This window comes from Enhydra lutris, unplaced genomic scaffold (assembly GCF_002288905.1).
Source record: "Enhydra lutris kenyoni isolate GAN:26980312 unplaced genomic scaffold, ASM228890v2 scaffoldscaffold12, whole genome shotgun sequence".
Lineage (NCBI taxonomy): Eukaryota > Metazoa > Chordata > Mammalia > Carnivora > Mustelidae > Enhydra > Enhydra lutris.
The window spans coordinates 45,536,359-45,553,695 of record NW_019154096.1 but is presented as its reverse complement, the minus strand read 5'-3'; the positions used below and the strand labels follow the sequence as shown (position 1 = coordinate 45,553,695).

Sequence of the window (17,337 nt, the reverse complement as noted above, 5' to 3'; positions counted from 1 at the left end):
TCCTCATTACAACAGGAAAACAAGTTTTCCCAGTACTTCCACTACAAGTGTTTAGAATGTAGCCATTTACAACAAAAGAGATTTACATTATTTTATGGGCAGGCCTGAATGTCTAGGCATTGCCTATTATATTACCCTAAGAAAGGAAATATTCAAGTTTCTGATCTTTTAGAATCATAAAATTTTAAGAGCTAGAATAATTTCAGAGCAAAGGAAATTCCCAAACTTCTGAATGGCCCAGAAATCTTACTTAGGTTCACATAATTACTGGCAGAAGCTCAGGAAACGTAACAGTAGCAGTGTTATGACTTGTACCAGGATTCTCAAATTCTAGTGTTCTTCATATTGAATGGACTCACTCTCACAGATTTATTAATTATCATTTAGTAAGCTGAGGGTTGTCTGATGCCAACTGTTAAACTGATGACAGCATTAATTTAAAATGAAATACCTTGTTGTCCAGAGATAAGTCTTTCAACTCCTTTAATTAGTTTGTGCCTATGTCCATAAGCGTTGATTCCAATCTCCTTCAGCTCCTTGTGCCCCATCTCAACTAATACATCCAAAGTGATCTGACAAAAGAGGATGAAATTGTTTAGGAGACTTATATTTGGTGGACATTCACATACCGGTGTTCTATTAATGTATTAGATTTATACATTTACTTCAGCTTTTGTGAACAGCTTAGAAATGAAAACAAACCACTTATTAAATTGAACCTGAAAAGTTACAGCTAATTAAATTTCAGATATGAACTACCAAAAATATCTCAATGAATATAACTATAGTCATTTAAATATAACTATTTTAAATATAAATATAGTTGTTTTCATTTAGCCTAAGAACCGGAGCTGACTTAAACTGCAAAACAAAAATGCACATATCCACCATCACTCTACAACCAACCCATTTATACGATTCATTTACTGCTTCCTCCAGACTCTGGACTATGCTAACTGGTACTTCTGCCTCAGGGTTCAAACTATTCCTTTTCCCTCAAATATATTATTCCCACTTTATGAAACCGAAGACATTCAGAAATCCTGTTTTATTTATGTATCTTCCATGAAGCTTTCCCTGAATAGTCCAGAGAGCAGTAACTTTTCTTTGAATTTCTAAAATCTATGCCAAAACTTATTTCTTCATACACTGTTAGAGTTCCATTAAGTAGATCAAAAATTCCTTAGGGATTTAAGTCTATAACTACCATATTTTCCGTACCAAAAAAAATCAGTAAATATATCCTGACAGTGTACTTTAAAGTAGGACTGTTCTAGAAAAGCCCAGATATATACCCAGTATTCCTATTACCTTCCCATAGTGGCTAGTGAAGTATCAGACTTAGAGTACGTAGTGACTGACACAACTGAACTGACCAGAGCTCAAAGATAACCTACTTTGGGGCTAAATAAGTGATGCTTTCCATTAGAGAAAACTACTTTACTATTACTACATGAGAGTCCATTATTCCATGTATTTTTAAATTTCTTCTTTGATTTCTTGTTGACCCATTCATTGTTTAATAGCAAGCTGTATAACCTCCATGTATTTATGGTCTTTCCAGACTTTTTCCTGTGGTTGACTTCAAATTTCATAGCATTGTGGTCAGAAAATACGCATGGTATGATCTCAATCTTTTTGTATTTGTTGAGGTCTGATCTGTGACTTAATATGTGATCTATTCTGGAGAATGTCTCATATGCACTTAAAAAGAATGCGTACTTTAATGTGTTTCCATGTATTTTTTTAAAAATTCCATCAGAGTCCATCTTTTTGTGCTAATAAACTAAACAGAAATTCCAAGATAGCCAAATTAGAAGACTGACTGATTTCCAGTCTCTTAAAAAACCATTCTCCTCTTCCTACAAACAGGTTGAATGGTCCAAGGCATTTCAAGTATGTCCTAATTTTTCCTTGAGGTCTTACAGAAAATCAAACCAAGCAAAACAATTCATCTACTCACCTGTTCCCTCTCAAATATATCCATCAGGTGCTCAAGTCCAAGATTTCTTACAAACTGAGTTATGCTAAAATCTACTGCTGGAACTGGAAAATAAAAAATCCAGAACAAATGAACAAAGTAATGTATATCAACATTGTAACATCAGAGTTTTGTGGTTTACTATTCACATGAAAAATGTAAAGATGAAGGAAAATATTCATTGGCATTTGGGATATAATACTGAGTATCTGAACACAGCATTAAAAATTGCAAAAAGAGAAAGCTAAAAAATTTCAACATCATTAGAAGAAAACAACCAGTGGGGCACACACAGATTAAAAAAAACATCTTTTCATAAAAAAAAAATTATTTTTAACTGTATCTTTAAAGTAAGTTTCCATACTGAAGCTAATATGTCAATTTTATTTACACTAAAAAAAAATTCCTTATCTTTGAGAATGTAAGCAACTTCACAAAAAAGTTTATGCAAACAATTTCCACAATGTTGCATAAGGTGAGAGGAGGTAAAAGGTAAAGAGAACAGTTTTATAGACTAAGTATGTGCGTCTTTTTCTTTCTCTTAAAAAAGATGATCTTCACAATTGGGTAGTTTGACATGGAGTAAAGGTATTTCATAACTGTAATAATACACTGGAAGAGGTATATCAAGGCATATTGATATGCCTTCTAAACCTTTCAAAAAGCGTATTTACATCTAAAGAATAGGTCAGCAGCATAAGACTCATTAAGCCTCAACTCCGAGGGAGAAGTGTCATTAGGAATTCTACTAACATTTAAAGAAAACAAGAAAAGACTAAAACGTAAAGGCTATGTTAATTAATCTGATACTAACAGTTGTATTTAAGTTTGAAAAATGACTTGTTAGCATTCTAGACGACAAACATGTGGCTACATTACAAGATAGAAAGTTATTTTTACAGAATGTCTCACCCTCCTTTTTCTCCAAACTAGAGGCACCCTCTGTTCCACTTGAACTAACTACTGAAGACAGCTCAGAAAAACTCCCAGATAAGTTGTCAAGACTGCTGGCTGCAGAAAGACTTGATGGGCTGGATGGACCTGAAGACAGAGAATCTCCAGTAGCTCCTGAGCTTCTCACGCCATTGAGCACTTGAGGTTTGTAACATGAAGGCAGAGCAGAAGGGGGCATGGCTGCGGTCAGGAGAGCGCTAACATCATCTGCCTAGGGTGTGTGTCAGAGAGAGATTAAATCTGTGATAAGTAAGTTTTAAAATTCTCCTACACCAATAGAATACATTTAAAAATATGACAAATACTCAGCAGATGTGCAAGAGAATTGCTATTACATAAAAACAATTAAAAGTAAAACAAGTGATATCGCCAAACTGTTATTAAATATAAAACAATTCAGAACATGTTTCAAGACACAGAAAATTAAAAAGAAACTGCTACAGTGACAGAGCATAAAAAAAAAATCTAACTTTGATACTATGATTTCCTGAAAAACACCAAAATGAGTTATAGTAGTATCAATTTTATTTATTTTAAAGATTTTACTTATTTGAGACAGAGAAAGAGAGAGAGAGAGAATGAGCAGGGGTGAGGGGCAGAGGGAGAAGCAGACTCCCTGTTGAGCAGGGAGCCCGATGCAGGGCTTGATCCCAGGACCCCAGGATCACAACCTGAACCGAAGGCAAACACTTAGACTGAGCCACCGAGGCACCCTCAAACATCTTACATGTTTTAAGTAATTAAGTAATCTTAAGTAATCTCTACATCTCACGTGGAGCCCAAACTCAGAAGCCCAAGATCAAGAGTAGTATGCTCTTCTGAGCCAGCAGGTGTCCCTTAACCAGACATATTTTGCCCCCATTTATAGATGACATGACTGACGCTTAGAGATCACACAAGATGAAAGCTGTACAACTTTAAGTGGTAGAGCTGGAATTCTATGGCAGGTCCATTTGACTCTGAAGTCCACACCTGTCCTCTAGAGCACTTTGTTTCACATCACTTATGTCTGGTGGACTAACAAATGGATGGAATGAACTAGAAAAGTGCACTCTCAGGGTAGTTTGGAACTAGAAAGACATTTCCCTGAAGAAATACTGCAAACACTGTTGGGCGGTTAGCCTGCTGAGAAAAATCTATTTAAGTTCCAATGCAGTGGAACTAAATCAGCTTCTCAGGGCAACTTGTAACAGTGGAATCTCTCCCAGTAGAAAGCAATCTGTAGGGAAGACTGCCGTTCCATCTCAACTAGAATTTCTTCTCCCTTTCCCTCCATGGCCCTGGTCAATTTCCTCAGTGGTCGAGGCAAGAGAGGCACCTGTGTCACAGTGGCCAAAGCAGAGGTCGAGGCTACAATGGAAATACCTATACGAGTTCCCTTGGGAGATGGAATGAAAAAAAAACCAAAACCAAACTAAATGAACAAAAACTTCATAGAGAATTGGGGGAATAAGCTTGTTTCATGAACACTACTGGTGAGGTAAGCAATAGGAACTTTGGGAAGAGGCCATGTGGGAGGGAAGGGAATCCCTACTAGAAGCTTTGTGGCTACACCCTGAGGGCAATGTCTCTGGCTGGGAAAGTTCATCAAGACCTCTATGTCCTTTATGACTCTGCACAGTATGCACCTTTACTGTTAACAGTCTTTACTGAGGGCCTGCACCTGTTTTGTTTCCCAACAACTAACTTAAGCAGCTATACCATGTACTTTTTTCCTAAAGATTTTATTTTTAAGTAATCTCTACCCCCCAAATGGGGCCTTTTTTCCTATTTTCAAAAGCACTCGGGATACAATAACTGATTGATAATCCTATTATTTACATATTATATTTTAACACTAAAGAAGTCCTAAGTTTAAAATGGGCTAAAAAAATAGATTTAGCCACATTCACCAGGAAGACTTTTTTTTTTTTTTAAGATTTTATTTATTTATTTGACAGAGAGAAAGAGATCACAAGTAGGCAGAGAGGCAGGCAGAGAGAGAGTGGGGAAGCAGGCTCCCTGCTGAGCAGAGAGCCTGATGCAGGGCTTGATCCCAGGACCCTGGGATCATGACCTGAGCCGAAGGCAGAGGCTTAAACCACTGAGCCACCCAGGCACCCCAAGGAAGACATTTTATACATACCAAGTGAACTTTAAAAAATCAGAAAAGCACTGAGATTTTTCAAAAGTCCATCACTTACTGAAACTAAATCTAAAGGTGTTTGTCCTTCCTGATTTTTAAGAGTAGGGTCAGCTCCATGGGCCAACAATAAAGCACAAAGCTGTGTTCGTCCCTTTTGTGCTGCTTCATGCAAAGGTGTGAAAGCCCATTTGTCCGTGGCATTGACACATGCGTTATACTTTATTAGTAAAGCTGCTACATCTACATGCTGTAAAAGAAAACACTCCTGTTACAGTCTAAAATATTATCACATTTTAGTTCCTAAAAAGAAACTAGCTATATACCTATTTTCCATATTTTCAAACCTATTCTCTGGAAAGGAGAAGAAAAACTGTTTCTCCCCAACATCATAATTTATGGATAGTTGATTGAAAATTACAGTAGGCGTTTCAATAAACGTGAGAAATCAGAAAATATTTAAGAATTCTACATAGGATGGGAACCAAATAAATACAAACAACTTAAACAATTTCTCATTTATTCAAGTGTTATAACTGCTGAACATCAATTTATAAACCAGCAACCTTTCTCAGTTATTCCAACTATACTACTGAAGATGGGCAATACTGATTAGAACATTCAAGGCTGTTATGAACTCAGGAACAATGCATCTGAATCTCTACAGACTCCTAGGAGTGCTAGTGGTTTCCTGGCACCAACAAATAAACAAAACCATCAACATCTCACTGAAAATAGGAGGTGCTAAAGAAGGTAATACAATGAATGATAAATGTGCTGCATGTCACACAACTCGCTTACAACAGATTCAGAATTGAGACTTGGACATTATTTAATCTCTTTAGTCCTCATATTTACTCCTCTATAAAATGAGAAAGTCAAACTAAATGCCCTTTGAACTGCAATACTGATTTCCACTTAAAAAATTTCAGAGATTTTAAAAGGTAATGTGAAAGAACTTACCCCGTAAGATGCCGCATTATGTAAAGGAATAAGTCCTCCTTTGTCCTGGGCATTCACATCAGCTCCATGTTGCAACAAATACTCTGCAACCTCTAAATTATTGTAACCAGCTAATTTAGAAAAGAAGTAAAATTACTTTCACTTGTTATTATAGACAATGACATCTATATATCTGTATAAAAAGCACATATATTCTTAAAAAAAAAAAGAGAGAGAGAGATTTTATAGAAATCTGATTATTCCCCAATAGAGTCTATTAAAAATTTAGCTTATGGAAAAAACTGTCTACTGGTCTCAAGCTGGAAGCTTTCAGTGATGCCACTCACTCATTTCACAAACTCTCAAAAGTTAAAACTGATTGATTTGCTTGTATCTTTCCTTCTAAAGTCTTCTACCAAAGTCCCTGGCTTTATTGTTGTTATATGCAACTTCCTAAACTCAGGTACGTGGTCTCAAGGACTACAAGTAAAAGGCATTCAAGTATATAAAAACCAAGTTAGGAACACAAGTGGCCGGCAGAGTAGGAGGCAGCACACCAGCATGGGTCTCAGGACCCCATTTTCCCAGAAGGACACAAAGACATGCTTTTTGTAGAGAGAGCTCTTAGGGATATACATCTCTGCAAGTATGGCAGCAAAATCTAATATTGTTAAAGCCATGAAATAAAACTTGGTATACTATAAATATGCCATAATCTCTTAGCTGTCATCTTGGGAATTGTCAGCTATCTTAGTACAGTCTTATGATAAAGTATATTTTATCTGACGCGTAATCACAGATTGAGAGCAAATCTAGAACTTAACTTTGTCAACATAAAACCAGCTACCACGTGAAACTTTAAAACAGTTCAAAATATTTTTCACATTTATTTTCTTGTAGTTTTTATTCTTATGCTAAAGGATTTAAAGCCAAAAAATCTAAAGATCAAGGAGGGAAAACAAAACCAAAGAACTACCATAACCTAGTATTACAATGAATCCCAAAGTCCTTCCAGGTCTCAAGGTATAATACTGCACAAGTGGGCAGAAATGTTTTGTACATACAACCTATTTACCACTTACAAAGACAACATGGATTTATACATATGTATTTTTCAAGATTTTTACTTATTTGAGAGGAAGAGAGAGCATGATAGAGAGGAAGCAGGGAAGGAGCAGAGGAGAGGGAGAGGGAGAAGGAGGCTCCATGTTGCATGGAGTCCAACATGGGGCTCGATCCCAGGACCCTGGGCTGAAGACAAACGCTTAACCAACTGAGCCACCCAGGCACCCGACAACATGGGTTTAAATAGTAATTATTAAATGTTCTAGAGAAGCTACCATAAAGATACAGAAAAGCTACTGTAAATGAATATACACAGCATAATTCAAATATACACAGGTCATATCCTGTCTGCATAGATGAGAAACTCCTGATTGCCAGTAGAAGTAAAAGCCTTTTTTTACCATGTTAATGTGTGGTTACCACTTTCAAAATTCTCTAAAAGACATATAGAGTAATTCTTTTCCTTGGACAGTGGGTGAAAATTCAAAAATACAAATCACACATAACCAAAATTATCTTTTAAATACTAGGAACATACTCAGTTATTCACACTATAAGACTAAAATAAACAGAGAAAAAAAAAGAGAAGGATAGACTTCCATCTCCCATATTACACAAAGCGGCAGAAACACCTGCATCACTTTTTTCTCTATTTACTTTTTTCTTTTTAAACTATATGTATTTAAACTTGTATGAGTCAAATTATGTCTACAATGTAACACCACTGAAGTATTAGCTGTAAGCTCAGTGATTTTAATGGCCCATTCCCTAGCATTTTCAATGCAGCTAAAGAAACTGAACTGAAATGCTGTGCATTTGCACTGGAAAAAAATAAAAAAGTGCACTGTGTCAATTTCATGAGTGAAACTTATAAAAATGTTATCTACTCAACTGTTTCCCAAATTCTTGTATTGGCTGTCATTATTTTAGCATGTGACTTTGTATTAGGAGATAAAATCTTTAAAGAGGTAATAAAGTTAAAATGAGGCTGTTAGTGAAGGCCCTAATCGCATCTGACTGGTGTCTTATAAAAGATTAGGACAAACAGTGAGAGACACCAGACACGTGCATACAACTCCGACGAAAGGCCAAGTCATGATACAGTTAGAAGGTGGCCATCTGCAGGCCGAAAAGAGAGGCATCAGGAGAAACCAACGCTGCCAATGCCTTGATCTCCAAAACTGGGAGAAAAGAATCTTCTGTTAAGTCACCCGGTCTGTGGTACCTTGTTACAGCAAACCTAATGAATTAATATAACAACTCTGGCAATAGGTTTATGTGATCTTTGAAAGCCTTAAGATTTTTTTTTCTGCTTGTGCTTAATGGCTGTCATCAGAAGAGTGGAAAGCTTTAACTTCCCATGAGGAAGGCTCGCCCAAGCACGCTGATTTTTCAAGTTTCTATAGCCAAAACTCACTCAAGGAAAAAGGATTTAAAACTACGGTGACTGGAATAGAGATTCCAAAGCACTACAGTGACTGGCAGATTCTCCTTCCATTGTTCTCACTGCGGTAATGCACCAGGACTAAAGTGAACACGGAACATAGTTGGTCTGTACGAACACACTCAGGTGTAATGGCAGCATTAGCAAATATCTGAACTGCATCTTCTCAGTTTACTTTCAGGAAATATTTTACTCTGGTAAAATGAACCTCAGACATTGAGCTTAAACCTGTGAAACTTCGATCACTTACCTGCTAAATGTAAAGGGGTTGAGTGTCGGCCTTGGGTATCACGGCAATTTACATTATCAGGAGAAGACAACTTCTTTACTCTGGCTAAACAACCCTTCTTGGCAGCATCTAACAAAGCTGCATCTCCCCTAAGTAGATCTTGGATATCCGTATCTCCATCTTTAACAAGATCCAAAGGGGTATTTCCATCCCTGTTTTTCTTGGTAGGGTCTGCACCATGCTGAGCATGTGAAAAACAAAGAGGAACTGGCTTAAGATTGCCCTTAGTCTATGAGAAAATAGTTAATGGAACGACAGCAAAAACCCCTATTTTATACTGGGAAACTCTACCTTAAAGGTTAACATGTTTGTTATATTTAATATAGTACACAGAAAATTATAATAAAAAGAATACAGAGGCAGTTAAACATATTGAGCTTTTATAATGTAACTTATTTATTATCATTATTATTCTTTTATCTTAAAGTAAGCTCCATTCCAGTGTGAGCTTTGAACTCATGACCCCGAGATCAAGCACTGCATGTTATACCCACCGAGCCAGCCAGGAGCCCCTATAATGCAATTCAGTAAAAATTTAAACTACATTCAAAATAAGGCAGAATTTCATGAACAACTTAATTTTCATAAACCCTGAAATAAAGTATAAATTTAACGTATTTCTTTTTTAAAAAAAATTTAATGTATTTCTTATTAAGAAAGCACTATGCCCAATGCTGGCTTGAACTCATGACCCCAAGATCAAGAGTTGCATGAGCTACTGACTAAGCGAGCCAAGCACCCTAACTTTTGTTTTTACTGTAAAATATCTACACGGATACCTGTATTAAACCAGTACTATCAATTTTATCGGTGCCAAATTAAATCTGGCTTATAAATTACATAATCTATCAAATATTTTGAGGTTAAAGAAGTATATAGGAAAAACTGGGATAATAATCAGGTAACTGTTACTTGATGATAGCTGGCTTTATACAATAATAAATCTATGTGTGGTAAACATCCCCATAGAGTAAAATACAGTGTTCATGGCATTTATTCTGAAATCTAGATTGAGAATTATATAGCTTTGCTTCATACCCCTTTACCAGTTTAAGTTTATATTGAAAGTTATTAGAAATATAATAAACATCTAGTAATAAATCAGGTCCACAGTAAGTACATAAATATACCTGGAGCAGGAGTTTGCAAATTTCGTATTTTCCTTTTGCTGCAGCTTCATGTAAAGGTGTAAATTTCCATAAATCAGCTACATTAACTACTGCTCCATGCTTAACAAGAAGTTCTGCAACTTCATAATGTCCATAAGAACATGCATTGTGCAAAGGTACAAGTCCTCTGAAATGAAAAATTACATAAGCAATGCAACACAAAGATATGTTTAATTTAGATAATTGCATATAGCTGATAAATTTCTTCAACTGCATAAGGGATCACACTGCTTCTATTTTATAGAACCTAAATTTACTGAAACAGAAATGGAATTATTTTTGGAGGGTGTGGGGAGGAAATTTTAAAAACATAAACATTTTTCTTTTTTTCTTTTTGGTGGGAGCAATAGTAAAGTGATAGTACAAAGCTCCCGAAGGAGGAGGGGACCTGAGAGGGCTGCCTGAAAAATATTTTAAATTGTAGAGAACATAACAAACACCTATAGACTCGATCTAGAATTGAGGTGTGTGAGTATATTTTAAAGATTTTATTTATTTATTTAGAGAGCAAGCACATACAGGAGCCGGAGGGGTGGTGGGGTAGGGGGTTAGAGAGGGAGGTTGTAGGGAGAGAGAAAAACCTCAAGCAGACTCTGAGTGGAGCTTGATTCCCCGACCCCCAGATCATGACCTGAGCTGAAACCAAGAGTCAGCTGCTTAACCAACTAAGCCACCCAGGGACCCCAAGAATTGTCTATCTTTAAAGAAAAATAATTTTAAGATAAACTGGAAGAATTCAAATCTCCTCAGTGCAAACTGAAAAAATTTATTATATTGAAAATCAATCACACTCATCTCCTTAGTCATTATAAGATTATAAGGCATGATGCAGTACGTCTATATAAAGGCTAATCATCATAAAATGTTAACTGAAACTAAGAAGCTACATTTAAGCCAGTGTTAGGTAACAGACCTGCCCAAAAACAGAAGAGCCACAACTACCATAAAATTATTAAAAACAAGTTTTCCCAGATTTTCCTAAGAAGGTCAGATGAAGGAAAAGGGGCCATGGCAATCGCTGGTACTTGCCCTTTGTCTTTGGCATGCACGTCGGCTCCGTGCTGCAGCAGGTACTCCACCACAGACACCCTGTTATAGCCAGCTGCGAAATGCAGCGGCGTAGACTGGCGCCCTTCAATGTCTCTGCAGTTGACACTCTGAACAGTACACAGTTTCTGCAGGATGGAACACAGTACACACGTGACACTATGTATTCTGAGAGGTTTTCATTCATTTAGTAGACATTTCAAACGTCTGACTGAATTTCTTGTCTCATTAAATCAGTATTCTCAGAAACGACTTTTTCTTAGTTCACCCTGTCGTTTATTGGGAATCCCTGTGGTCCTCTTACCTATGTATCATCTTCTGCTAAAGCTAGTGGGTAAATTTTACCATTATTACTATTTACATAAAGGTAATCTAGAACACTGATTATTGGCAATCCTAACTTCCATTTTTGTGACAAATACAAGTAGAGGTAAGCTGGATCCTGGGGTTTGTTAAGAATGCAGAATCTCAGACTCCCATCTACTGAGTCAGAATCTGCATTTTAACAAGGTTCCTAGATGATCTGTAAGCACCTTAAAGTTTAAAAAGTTCTGCTCTACACCAGCAGTTCTCAAATTGTTTCTGTGCACTGGGTCCTGCCTCCAGATTTTCCAATTTAGTGTGTCTGGGGTGGGGCCTGAGAACTTGCATTTCTTTTCTTCTTCTTTTTTTTTTTTTGAAAACCTGCATTTCTAACAAGTTCCTAGGTAATGCTCGTAATCAAGAACTACATTTACGATCCTTGGGAAAACTAAGAAAATAGTAAAATACTTCTTTGTGTTCTTTGGTCTAGATGAGGAAGACTGGCTGAGAAAAGCTTTAAGAGTAACACTTTTATTCATGCTTGTATGAAAAGTACAAATGTTTGGGGAAGAAAAGAAACATAAATAATAAATCATGGTGCTCAATAAAAGTTTAAGGACTATCCATATTAGTAAGACTTTTTACTATTCTACCATACCCTATTCCTTAGGGATACCCTAAGCCTAATAAATCAATGGAGGATGGTATCTGTGGGTTTAACCTCAAGGGTTTTAATTACTGGACTGATAAAGCTTTCTTATGCTTCCCAAACAAGAGGCTGTTAGGCATATGGACTCAGGGTCCCATTTCAGACAGTATTTTATGGCTTTGAAGAAGGGCTCTAGGTAGGAATGAGGTTTTTTTTTTAAGATTTTATTTGAGAGAAAGAATGAGAGAGAGCGCATGCACACATGAAAGGGGGTAGGGTCAGAAGGAGCAGCAGACTCCCTGATGAGCAGGGAGGCCAATCTGGGACTCAATCTGATCACCGAACTCTAGGATCATGACCTGAGCTGACGGCAGTCACTTAACCTACTGAGCCACCCAGGCGCCCTAGGAATGAATATTTTTCATACATGTGCCAAGTGCTACTAGGTTTGGTAGTTTTCACTACTCACTTTACTCCCCACTTCTCAATTTAGTTCTGTTGACTCAGAGACAAGTTTTCTAATATTTAGTAAGAAGTATCTAGCCTGATGGATTGCCACTAAACAACACATAATTAAGTGTTCATTGGGTAATACGCAGATGTTATTGTCCCAGTAATTCACACCAAGCCTCCTGTCTATAGATAGGTAACAGCTACAAAGGTTGTGGAGATAAACTACTATCAAGTGAAATTTTAAGATTTTATTTTTGGGTAATCACACCCAAGGTGGGGCTTGAAACCACAACCCTGAAATCAAGAGTTACCTGCCCCACCAACTGAGCCAGCCAGGTGCCCCGCCACCAAGTGATTTTAAAAGTAGGGTAAGGGAAGATGGCCAGATACTTACTCACAGAGAATGAAGAGAGAAAGGATAGGCTTCTTCAATCCATTACTGGGCATTATTTTGTTCCGTAAGTCCCAATTCCTGCCCCCAGCTCTTCTCTTTATCTATTTCTTCCTCTAGACTCCTTTTATCTTTTTTTTTTTTTTTTAAAGATTCTATTTATTTATTTGACAGACAGAGATCACAAGTAGGCAGAGAGAGAGGAAGGGAAGCAGGCTCCCTGCTGAGCAGAGAACCTGACGTGGGCTCGACATGACCTGAGCCGAAGGCAAAGGCTTTAACCCACTGAGCACGCAGGCGCCCCTGGACTCCTTTTATCTTTATGAAAACAAAGTCTAGCCAATATTATATATACTGAATATAGCTTTATGCTCTTTAACATATGTAAGCACATGAACATTTCAAAATTTTACCCCCTCAACAAAAAAATCAGCTAGTTGACCTTTAACTAATTGCCTTTAATTTTTAAATCAATTTTCCAGAAAAAAAAAATCAACTCAATTCTTTTAACTTAAATGACTTGTTTTTCCACAAGTCAGTAATACTTAGTAATAGAAACCAAATTCTCCTTCCAATATCTTATTAACCTTCCACTTAAGGGAATGAAAATGTAAATATAAAACATGTCAAACAATAACATTCCATTATAATGGTGTTTTTTTTGAAAAATGAAATTATTAAAAAATAAAATCTTAAATTACTTGGAGATGACTGTACTATTACAGAGATAAAGCAGAAAAGATCACACTGACTTTTAAATCAACTTCCTGAAATCTCTTTATTTAAAAGGACAGTGATGTGTTTCCTCAAAGCTCAAGTTCAGATGAGACCAACATATTTCGTTCTCTGAAAATCTAAAATTGACTTTATGTCGTTTGTCTGTTCAGGACTGAGGACACCAAATAAAAATACAGTGAAACTGCTTCATGTAGCTACTTCCATCACAAATTTATAAATTTAGATTTTTACAAAACTTATTGCATGTCACTATTCCCTTAAATAGGACGAGCACTGTTTTTAAAAAAGTCTAGGAGCAAGGGGGGCAGGGTTGGGGGAATGTAACAAAGATTTTTTCTCTCTGATAGCTTTGGGAATTAAAAATAACATTAGAATAAAGTGGAAAAAAACCCAAAACCCCAGTGCATTACTCAAGAATTATTTCATTCATAAAACATGTTAATTTTTTAATCTATATTAGTTTAATGGAAAAGTAGTCTTGCTCTTTCAAAATGTAAGGCTTCTGAGTTATTTACTGGGATATACAACTTCTGTAGGTAACAAATATCTGGTACAGGCATTAAGACACTACATATGACTCTATGGTAAAAAGTAAAGGAAAATCTGAGCAAGGGTTATTCTATGGAGGACAACCACGGGAGATGGGCCATGTAAGAGCTGAAGTTGGCTAGATGAACTGAAGATTATTAGGAGACACTGGCTCTGAAAAATGGCAACACAGTGGTAGAGAGGGCAAAGAAATGAAACCAGAAGAAATACACTGACACAGTGACACACCATTTAGTAGTTCTTGGTCCCTTTCCTATTGTATGTGTCATAAGTAAATAAATGACAATAATTTGATATCTTATTCTTTTAAAGGGACAAAGAGGTTCTTTAAATGAAATTTATTTCCATAAACATGCACTTTATTTAAATCTGTGATTGTCAGGTATTTACTGAGATGCATGTGAAAAGTTTCTTTGCTAACAAAGATTCTCACTTGTGGAGAACTAGAGTATCATTATTAACCTTTTAAAACAAGGCACATATAAATAACTAGGCTCTTCATTACAACAATACAGATTCATTAAACACTGCAAATAAAAATCCAAAGTTAACAAAAACGCAAGATCATATCTTACTTTTACAGTTTCTACATCGCCAGCCTTTGCAGCTTCCAGCAATTGTCTGTCTGCTTCTGAATTACCTAATGGGATGCCTTCTAAAAAGAGAGAAGGAAAGAGTGATTAAAACTCCCATAGAGAAGGCAGGACTAAGCTTTAAGAGAGGCATCTTATCTTAAAGTAAAGTTCTCTTACAGTTTGGTAGATTATATAGTAAATCTCCATGGTAGTAGAGGAAAACCAGAAAGACTTAAAAATTTTTGTGAGACAAAAAGTTTTTTTTCTGGGAGGAAACATTTCATGTATATACATATAAATAAACAAAATGTATGGAAATGTGAATAACAAATATGATTATAACAGTATAATGGAATATAAAACAGATGAAAGAAAAAAAAAAGGATCCATTACTTCAAATTGGCATGTACTACAACCAAGGCCACTGGACGGTGGAAAAGCTTTAAATTAGGAGACCAACAGCTAGAGACCTAACCATGGTTCTGCCCTTAACTAGCTATGTGAACTGGGTCAAGGGGCCTCAGATTTTTTCAGTTCTAAAAAGAGAAAAGATGGACTAGAAGATAACTAAAGTCATTTTCAGGTCTGAAATTCTGTTTCATAGTTCATTTAAAATTTCACAGGAAAGGAAGAAAACATGTACCTTTGTATCTTGGAACAAAATAAACTCCAATGGATTAAAGACTTAAGGGTAAAAAAATTAAAATTTAAAAATACTAAAAGAAAATGTAAGTGAGTATTTTTATATACTTGGAATAAAAAAGCATCTCAGAGTAAGTACACTGAAGGCAGAACCAATACTGATTTGGAAGAATATGTCAGGCAATAACATAACATTAAACAAAGTTATAAGGCAAATAAAAAATGGAAAAAATATTGCAACATGCATCTTAAAAATGCAAATTAAAATAATGAGATCCTGGGTTTTTCTTTTGCATCCATTAGTGGCCAAAGAGGAAATGGGGGAGCTACACGGACAGTATTTCTATACTTCATGTTTAAAAAAAAAAAGGCATCTATTACTTCTCAAGTTCATACATATACATTCACCCAACGAAAAGATTAAGAAATCAGAATACCCGGTTCTGACAAACAGGTCTTGTCATATGCTGTTAGCAGGAGTATAAAATGGTACTTAACAACCTTTCTAAAAGATGATTTAACAATTACATGTTATCCGTTGACCTGGAAATTCTACTTCGACAATTTACTCTAAGAAACTAGGTGGAGGGGATGCTTGGGTGGCTCAGACGGTTAAGAGTCTGCCTTCAGCTCAGGTCATAATCCCAGGGTCCTGGGATCAAGTCCTGTTTTGGGCTCTGCTCAGTGGAGAGCCTGCTTCTCCCTCTCCCTCTGCTGCTCCCCCTGCTTGTGCTCTATCTAATAAATAAATAAAATCTTCAAAAAAACCCCACAAAAAACTAGAGGAAAGGTAAGAAATCACACTTAGCACAAACTAGTAAATGTTCATCACAAGGCAACTGAATAGGATTAACACTGACATCCCAAAACTGACACTGAAACAAATGTGCAGTATATGAGGAACTAAAGGGAATCCTGAGTCTTGTAGTTTAGTTCAGTTTTGGCAGTTTCCGGGTTGTTTTGTCAACCTGCCTCCACCTATTCAGTGTTTTTCTCAAAAGGTAGTTTCTAGATCATAGGCATAATGACCATCAAAGATGACTGTTAAAGATACAAGCGGCTTGATCTGTTGTATTTCTTCTCATTTGAGCTTTCAGGTGTCAAAGTCACTTTAAAATTAGACCAGATTTCTAGGGTGAAATGTATAACCTATGCAAAATGTACAGATACTTGATCTAAAATATTTAAAAATATAATAAATATGCACGTATTCAATAGTTAAATGTTTTTCTAAGTCAAATAGTGGATTACCTTGTACAAAAACTCTACATGCCTCATAATATAAAGGACCTAAAGAAACCGTGAAGAGGCAGGGCCAGTCTTTATCGAGTATTACTTATCATTATGGATGCTCAACTCAGGTACCTACCTTTTTATGTTTTCCTGTCTTAAAAAAAAAATAGCAACTACTACATCTTAAACACTTTCTAGATACAAACTTAAGAGCCAGCTATTAAGAGAAATTGAGCAGATAATGCTTCTGGAACAAAATCACAGTAAGACTTAATGACATTTGGAACACTGAGTATAATGAATTAAGAATATCCAAGTACTCCACATTTTCTTTTTATTACCAACTTCTACATAGTATGTGACAAAATTTATTTTTATTTTTGAAGTTTTATGTATTTAAGCATCTCTACACCCAAAGTGGGGCTCAAACTCACAACCCTGAAATCAAGAGTTGCATGCTCTTCTGGCTGAGCCGGCCAGGCACCCCTGTGTGAAAAAACTGAAAGGTTAATTCTGAAAAGCTGACTTCATGAAAGCATTGACTACCTTGAAGAAGCTGCTGCACGTTTTCATTTCCCATCTGTAAGGCAGTAAAGCCCTGAAGGGATATGATGCTGGGATCGCACCCATAGCTCAGGAGTAGGCGGCAGGTTTGCAGATGACCACAGTGTGCAGCTCTGTGCAGAGAAGTCTGACCGAGGTTATCCAGAGCATTCACCTTTATAATGCAGAAAAAGCTAAAATTAGCTTGTTGCCTCAAAATGTAAAACCATCTAATCATGTATTTAATG

The 17,337-nt window shown here is 36.3% G+C and overlaps 1 protein-coding gene across 5 annotated transcripts in view; it reads right to left on the bottom strand.

The window, feature by feature from the left end:
• LOC111144830 (tankyrase 2) overlaps positions 1–17,337 on the bottom strand; it is a 69,012-nt gene that overhangs the window by 18,519 nt on the left and 33,156 nt on the right. For 4 of the 5 annotated variants that reach the window (XM_022499342.1, XM_022499341.1, XM_022499340.1 and 1 more), the window contains exons 12-21: positions 17,093–17,264; positions 14,672–14,751; positions 10,996–11,141; positions 9,928–10,093; positions 8,759–8,978; positions 6,021–6,130; positions 5,119–5,307; positions 2,894–3,146; positions 1,964–2,046; positions 452–572 (exon numbers count right to left, since the gene is read on the bottom strand). In XM_022499342.1, the coding sequence (XP_022355050.1) occupies positions 452–572; positions 1,964–2,046; positions 2,894–3,146; positions 5,119–5,307; positions 6,021–6,130; positions 8,759–8,978; positions 9,928–10,093; positions 10,996–11,141; positions 14,672–14,751; positions 17,093–17,264 (1,540 nt within the window). Of the gene's footprint in view, positions 1–451; positions 573–1,963; positions 2,047–2,881; positions 3,147–5,118; positions 5,308–6,020; positions 6,131–8,758; positions 8,979–9,927; positions 10,094–10,995; positions 11,142–14,671; positions 14,752–17,092; positions 17,265–17,337 lie in introns of all 5 variants that reach the window. The other variant, XM_022499339.1, reaches the window with a different exon arrangement.